The sequence below is a fragment of the Nematolebias whitei genome, chromosome 5 (assembly GCF_014905685.2).
Source record: "Nematolebias whitei isolate Nwh7 chromosome 5, NemWhi1, whole genome shotgun sequence".
Lineage (NCBI taxonomy): Eukaryota > Metazoa > Chordata > Actinopteri > Cyprinodontiformes > Rivulidae > Nematolebias > Nematolebias whitei.
The window spans coordinates 34,024,608-34,032,810 of record NC_056502.1 but is presented as its reverse complement, the minus strand read 5'-3'; the positions used below and the strand labels follow the sequence as shown (position 1 = coordinate 34,032,810).

Genomic DNA, 8,203 nt, shown 5'->3' with positions numbered 1-8,203 from the left:
TTCTTTTTATCTCATATTTTCCAAGGTTTCACAGAAACACACAAAACAAAAAATACAACATTAAACCCAAAGTGTGTGAAACCACATCACTTGGATTTCAGACCCACCTCTTTCTCATATTTTGAAAGCAGGGTTTAATTTGAGCTGGATCTGCCGGAACTGGATCTGGGAACTCTCATATTTTGGCAGGGTGCGTTCCGGTAACTGTTTGATAGGATCCGGTAACTCTCAGGCTTAATAATCAGAATCAGCTTTATTGTCATTGCACCGGAGCACAACGAAATTACATTTCAGTTACAACAGTCTAAGAGAACATAACAAGAGACGTCGTGTAGGAGTTTTGTTGATGGAGTAATGATGAAAGAGAAGTTATTTTGACTTTATTAGTTTCAAAACCACATTATTGTACATCCTGATTAAGACGTGCTCGTTTGAATTTTTGAGTCTTTACAGTCACAGCTGGACCTCCCTTTTTTTTAAGGCATTTTAGAGTGATTTTTTTTTTTTACTTTGGAAATCTCTTTGGCAAGATATATTCTCATGCCATTTTTTTACTAATGAGTATTTGAAGCCTTAAAAATTAACATTTTGAACAGAATAGACTGTAAAGCTGCAGTGATTCAGAGAGTTATTTCACCTGGTCATCTTCACAGGTAAACGTTTTAAAACACAAGCAGCACAAGTTTTCAACCTTTAACACTAAAGTGTGTCCAGTTTTCACTGCGATGACTGTACAGTCGAGCTGCAGAGACTTGTCTGAGCCTGTCTTATGAGCAGAGGATCAATGATGAGAAATGAGCTACAAATATGAACATCACAGAAGACATATGATGGAAGAATTAGGAAAAATCAAAGAAACATTTAATATAATAAATATATTACTAAATGAATAAAGGAGTCAAAATTTTCAAATTGTTATATGTATTTTTAGAAACACAAAATTAGTAAATAGAACATAAGCAGGGTGGCACAGTGGTTCAGTTATTAGAGCTGCTGCCTGTCAGCGAGAAGGTCGCCAGATTGAATCCCAGCTGGGGGCCTTTCTGGGTGGAGTTTGCATGTTCTCTCCGTGCATGTGTGGGTTTTCTCCAGGTACTCTGGTTTCCTCCCACTCACCAAAAACATGCATGTTAGGCTGATTGGTGACTCTAAATTGACTCTAGGTGTGAGTGAGAGAGTGAATGGTTGTTTGTCTCGTTTGTCTCTATGTGTTCCTGTGATGAACTGGAGACCTGTCCAGGGTGTCCCCGCCCCCCACACAGTGATTGCTGGACATGGCCACCAGCGACCCCCGTGACCCAAAATGGAAGAAGCGGGTAAAAGATAATGGATGGATGGATGGAAGAGTAATGAGCTGCAGCTGTTCTGTCTGAGAGTGGAGAGTGGAAACTTCTCCAGTGGGTGTGTCTCTGTAGTACATAAACAGCTCACATGTCCTCCTATGGAATGAGGGGATTCAAGGGGAGGAGGAAAAGAAAGAGAAACCCCTGTAGACAGGGTGAGGCAATCTACAACATTTCTAACTAACGCGTGCAGCTCTTGTTTCTAAGGCAGGTTTCAAGTCTTGACCAGACCAAGCAGAAGTTTAAATGTATTTTGTCTGGAGCTGGCTGCAAGTTTAAGGTATGTGCTGCCCGATAAATAGTCTTTTAAAAGGTTTGTTGTTGTTTTTCTGCAGACCTGCAGAGTTCTGAACCACGTCAGTGAGCAAATACCTGATGTGAACTTTGACCCTGACCTGTTTGCTCAGTGGTTTCAGACAGGCCAGAATCACAGACCAGAGTCCAGTTTGCACAAACCTGGATCCTTCCTCACATTCACTGTGACGCTTTCAGCTGCAGCTGCTGCAGAGATGGCAGAATCCAGCAGGATCCTGATTCAAGGCGGGAAGGTTGTCAACGAGGACTGCTCTGTGATCAGCGACGTTTACATCGAAAATGGGAAAATAATTGATGTTGGACCGAACCTTCAGATTCCAGCTGGGGTGCGAGTTATCAATGCCACGGACAAGCTGGTGATCCCAGGAGGGATAGACACGCACACCCACATGGAGCTGGCCTTCATGGGCACCAAGGCTGTGGATGATTTTCATGTTGGGACCAAGGTGCAGTAGCTTCATGTTACATTTTACCACACACTCAAATGACTGGTTAGTGCAAATGTCAAAAAGGCATAAAACTGACAAACAAAATAAGTTAAAGACTGAGCATTCCTTGAATGAATGCATCTTTCTCACATTTTATGCATTTTGGCTCCATATTAGCATGAGGACCTTTTACGTTCTATCTTTGATCAGGCTGCTCTCGCAGGAGGGACCACCATGATCCTGGACTTCGTAATACCTCAAAAAGGAAAGTCTCTCCTGGAAGCCTACGACTGCTGGCGTAAAACAGCTGATCCCAAAGTTTGCTGTGACTACTCCCTGCACGTCGCTGTCACATGGTGGGGGGACCAGGTGAATGATCACTGATAACACTTTTTTTTTTTTTTTTAGTAAACAAACAAAAAACAACAGATACCAGTTTTAACTTGGCTCCCAATACCCTAGTCCAGACCTGGGCAACTAAAGGCCCGAGGGCCAAAAGTGGCCCTTGGACAATCTCCAACAGGCCCCCAATATCCTTAATTAAAAAAACACAACTTTTTAAATAAAGACTGATTTAAAATAAATACAGCAAATTATCAATGATACTTAAGGAAATTTAAATTAAACATCATACACAAAACTTTTTTTATAAACATCAAAGTTCATGCTCAATAATCCAGGTAAAAAAAAAAAAAAAAAAGTTTAGTCAGGTCCTGTGGACGGTTTCTTTATGTTGAAACGTTTCATCCTTCATCCTAAGGACTTCATCAGTCTGAGGAGCCACAACAAACTCAGTCCCACAAGCAGTACACTCACATAGTGGGTCAAACAGTTTGATGGTGATAAGGTGGTTTCTAGAGTATGCCCTCTTCCCCCGTAAACTCCTCTGAGGCAGCCATAGCCAAAGTGGTTCAAAACATCAAAGTTAATAATCAACAATCCAGGTAGAAAAATCCAACAAAGTTAAGTCAGGTTCTCTGGACAGTTTCTTCTATTTTATCTTGATGCATGCTCAATAATCCAGGTAGAAAAATCCAAAAAAGTTCAATCTGGTCCTCTGGACATTCAAAAAAACAAACAACAAAACAAAGCAAAAAAATGTAGAAACGTTTCGTCTCTCATCCGAGAGACTTCCTCAGTCTGAGGTGCTGTTTTCAGCTCAGTCTCTTAAATAGCACCGTCTCAGAGTGGATCAACCAGTTTTGCTGCTGACAACCAAAACCAGCTGATCACATGCTCAAGAAGGACCATCAGCCTAACAATGGACCATTAGCATGCTGATGGGTGTTTACTACTCACAGAGGGCTGAGTGATACTAGCAATCACAGCATTGTAAGAGGGGGACAGTTGAACCCGGTTGATCCACTCTGAGAAGGTGCTATTTAAGAGACTGAGCTGAAAACAGCACCTCAGACTGAGGAAGTCTCTCGGATGAGAGACGAAACGTATCTACATTTTTTTGCTTTGTTTTGTTTTTTTAAATGTCCAGAGGACCAGATTGAACTTTTTTTGGGTTTCGTCTATTTTGTTGAAATGTTTCATTCTTCATCCAAAAGATTTCATCAGTCCATGGAGCCACAAAATGTATCACCATCAAGCTGGTTGGTCCACTGAGTAAGCCACTTATGGTACTGAGTTTATTGTGGCTCCTTGGACTGATAAAGTCCTTTTGAGTGAAGAATGAAACGTTTCAACAAAAAAAGAAAGAAAGAGGACCTGACTTAACTTTGTTGGAATTTTTAAAATATATTTTCAAAGTTTTCATTCAACCTTTATTTAAACAGGTTAGTCCCATTGAGTCACGAGAACCTGAAAAAGTCGATGTGTTTCCAGAACTGGACTGAACCTTGAAGACTTAGCAACACAAATATATAAGTTTGTTTTGCTTATTTCCACTAACATGTAAAACTTGTTAAGCTAACATGTGTAATATATTGTCAAGAGTCAGTTTACAGAATCTGTGTCATATTCCTAAAGGATTTTTGAAAGACGTGTTTTATAAAGCATGCTAATGCTACAATAAGAAAAAGCCCCAAAAAGCTCTTCTAGATTGTCTGTCATAAAGAAAAAATATTTTCCAATTCTCTATGCAGCCCTTTGATTGCTTTAAACATATTGATGTGGCCTTTTGGAGATAAAAAACAACAACAAAACATTGCCCACCTCTGCTTTAGTCTGTGTTTCATTAAAGCATTTTTATTTTTAGGTCAAGGAAGAGATGGAGACTCTGGCCAAAGAAAAGGGAGTAAATTCCTTCAAGATGTTCATGGCCTATAAAGACGTGTTCATGCTTCAGGACGCTGAGTTATACTCTGCCATCGCTCAGTGTAAGGAGGTCGGAGCTGTGGCTCAGGTGCATGCTGAGAATGGAGACCTGATTGCAGAGGTTGGTATAATCAAATCTAATAAGAGCTTGTTGTTAACCGACTGGGTGAGTTTTTAAGAATCTCTTATTCCTCCTCTTTGTTTTCAACAACTCCCTACCTGCTGAACAACACTGTTATCAAGTGCAAACTATTTCTATATGGTAATGAGGAGCATAACATATACAACTGTTTACGTTTTTTCTCGGCATAGAATTAAAAACTCTGAATATTTAAATATAAATGTGAGCTATAACAATACAAACTACTGCATTTAGCTTGTCAGAGGTCAGCTTGGGATCTGTTAATGATTTTTTGTGCAAACTCAGTTAATTTTTTACTTCCTGTTACCCAGAAAAGCAAATGTTGACATAAAAGATGGAAAAGTAAAAAAATAAGACTTATACTAGTATATGTGTGTATAATTATCTTGTATCTTCTAAACCATCTGACTAAAGTGGCATTTCAACTATTCAAACAAAAAGAGCAAGCACCAACAAATAAAGGCATTTAAGGAGATTTGTTTCATGCTGGCATACAAAGCCTTCCTCAAAGGTATTCTGTAGTTATTCCAAATTTATTCTGTTTTTATTCCGAACAGGAACTTTCTGTGAGGTGACTGCTGACAGCTTTAATATTATATCGGTGGTAGTTTTACAGTAGATGTCATGTGAAGAAACCACCACTAGAGCGCAGCAAATGTTGGAACACACCCCAGTGCTGTTCTGGTTCATTGTAATCAATTTTGATAAATGTGCATTTTATATCTCCAATTGAATATAAGTTGTCAGATTTTTGTGTATTTTATAAATGTATATTTTTATTTGGTGTGACTCTAAAACCTTATAAGATTTTAAACATTTTTTTTCTATCAGTGATGCATTCATATAAATAGAATAAGTGAAATATTGTATCTCTTCCTGTTTAACACACATTTATCCATGTTCAGGGCAGAACATCCTTTTGGAAGATTTGCAGTCAGGTTAATGTTTGGTCACATGAGACTTTAGTCATGATTTGTCTGTATTTAGGTTTGAGGGAGGGCAGCTGACTTGGGATCAGAAAGTTGCAGGTTCAATTCCTCTCCACACCCTTATGTTGAGGTGTTATTGAGCAAGACACCTAACTGCCTGACAGTTAAATAAATGGACTGTACTTGTAGCACCTTTTTATCTTGTCAAGACACTCAAAGTGCTTTACACTACAATCTGTGCCTCATTTACCCATTCATACAGCACTCTACTAGATCTATACAAAGCTAATTGAACAAATCATTCTAAAGAGACTAATCTGAGTTTTGTCACATTCATACACCGATGGGACACACATCGGAGGCTATGAGGGATTCAGTGACTTGCTCAGGGACACTTCGGCATGTGACTGGCATGTGACTACTGGTGGATTCAAACCCCCAACTCTTGCATTGGAGGACGACTGCTCTAACCACTCAACCACAGCTGCCCACCACTATAAGACCACTCCAGCTAGTTCTGGGTCTGCCCTGGGGTTATAGATGGATGGATGGATGGATGGATGGATGGATGGATGGAATCAGAGATTCTTTATTGTTGTTCGCACCACATGTGGTGGAACGAAATTATGTACACAGGGTCCCAATTACATCCAACAATAAAATGTCAAAGAAAAACAATGAAAACATCTAAGATATGAACTAAGAAAAACATCAGCTCAATATACACTAAGCACTAATAGCATAAAAACATTATGTCGAACAGCAGCACGAACATGAGCATGAGTCTGTGTGAGCAGATGAGCACGCATGAACATATCAACATGAAACAGATCAGCAGCAACATGAAACAGATCAGCAGCAACACAATGCTATTTTTTCACAGTGATTATTCTGGTTAGATATTCATGAGTCTAACAGCTTCAGGGTAGAAGCTGTTCCTCAGTCTAGTGGTTCTACACTAAATGCTCCTCAACCTCCTTCCTGAGGGGAGTGGGGCAAAAAGTGTTTGTGCTGGGGGAGTGAGGTCCTTCATGATGCAGGTGGCCCTCTTCCTGCATCTGGAGGTGTAGATGTCTGTGATGGTGGGGAGCCTGACTCCAACAGACTTCTGTGCAGCCTTCACCACTCTATGCAAAGCTTTTCTTTCTCACTTCAATTCAGTTTATTTATATAGCACCAAATCACAACAAATTTGTCTCAGGACACTTTACAGGAACATTCACATACATAAAAAAGACAATTAGTAAAGTTGTCTATCTAAGGAGGCCAGCACACAAGTTGAATCTTGGCTTCGTTGCAGTCTCCCATCCCGAGCAAGCACAATGGCAACAGTGGAAAGGAAAAACTCCCTTTTAAAAGGAAGAAACCTCCAGCAGAACCAGGCTCAGGACAAGCAGCCATCTGCTTTGACCGGCTGGTTTGAGAGGACAGAAAGCTGCAGCTGTGCAGCCTCCATGCCACACGTTGATGTTGGAGCACAGGATGCTCTCCACTGCACACCTGTAAAAGGAGATGAGGACTGAGCTTCCCAGACCAGCTCGTCTCAGCCGCCTGAGGAAGTAGAGTCTCTGATGAGCTTTCTTGATCAGGCTGGTGGTGGAGTTGTCCCAGCTGAGGTTGTCATTCATGTGTACACCCAAGTAATTGTATCTGGAGGCCACTTCCACTGCAGATACTCGTATGTTCAGCGGGGTGTAGGTGTGTTTGTTCCTTCTGAAGTCCACAATCATCTCTTTTGTCTTTTTCACATTCCTATGAAGGTTATTCTCTTTGCACCAGCTCTCCAAGTGTTCCATCTCCTTCCTCTAGCTGGACTCATCATTGTTTGTGATGCATCCCACCACCGCTGTATCATCTGCAAACTTTACAATATGACAGCCTGGATGGGTAGGTGCACAGTCATACGTGAGCAGAGTAAATAGGAGAGGGCTCAACACACATCCCTGAGGAGAGCCGGTGCCGAGGGTTATGGTGGAGGATGAGAAGTTGTGGATCCTCACTGACTGTGGTCTGTTTGTTAATAAGTCTAGTATTCAGTTGCAAATGGAGCGGCTTAGTCCTAATGTGAATAGTTTGTCCATCAGGGTTTGGGGATCATGGTGTTGAAGACAGATGTGAAATCCACAAAAATCATACAGACATAAGAGTCTTTCTGCTGCAGGTGGGTGAGAGCAGTGTGGACCACAGAGGAGATGGAATCTTCTGTTTATTCAGTTCTCATGGTATGCATACTGATGAGGGTCCTCGTTGATGTTAATGGTTGTTTTGATGTGGGTCTTGACCAGTTTTCGAAGCATTTAGCGATTATCGGGGTGAGGGCCACTGGCCGATAGTCATTCAGACCAGGCACTGTAGAGCTTTTTGGGACTGGGATGATGGTGGCAGACTTCAGGCAGATGGGAACTGTTTCCAGGGTAAGAGAGGTGTTAAAAATGTCTGCCAGCACCTCGCAGAGCTGATCAGCACATTCTTTTCACACTTTTCCGGGTATGTTGTCTGGGCCAGTTGCCTTGTGCGGATTAGTCCACCTGAAGGTACTCCTTACTTCTGATGAGATCATGCTGAGATGCTCTTCATCTGGTGGTAAGGTGAATCTGGTGCTGGGTGGTCTGTTGGGGCTTCAAAGCATGCATAGAATTTGTTGAGGGCATCAGGCAGTGATGGGTCTTTTGGGGCATTGTTCACTCCTTCGTTTATAATCTGTTATACACTTAATGCCCCTCCACATGCTCCGAGGGTCTTGTGAAGTGAATTGACCCTCGATACTCTGTGCATATGTGG

At 41.3% G+C, this 8,203-nt stretch overlaps 1 protein-coding gene across 1 annotated transcript; it reads left to right on the top strand.

Annotated features, from left to right (window-relative positions):
• The first annotated feature begins 1,581 nt into the window (after positions 1–1,581).
• Positions 1,582–7,231, top strand: LOC119410386 (dihydropyrimidinase-like). Its single transcript, XM_037677298.1, has 5 exons — positions 1,582–1,623; positions 1,751–2,104; positions 2,297–2,455; positions 4,293–4,472; positions 7,202–7,231. Exons 2-5 carry the CDS (start codon positions 1,853–1,855, stop codon positions 7,229–7,231), a joined length of 621 nt encoding a protein of 206 aa, XP_037533226.1. The 5' UTR covers positions 1,582–1,623; positions 1,751–1,852.
• Positions 7,232–8,203: the final 972 nt, after the last annotated feature.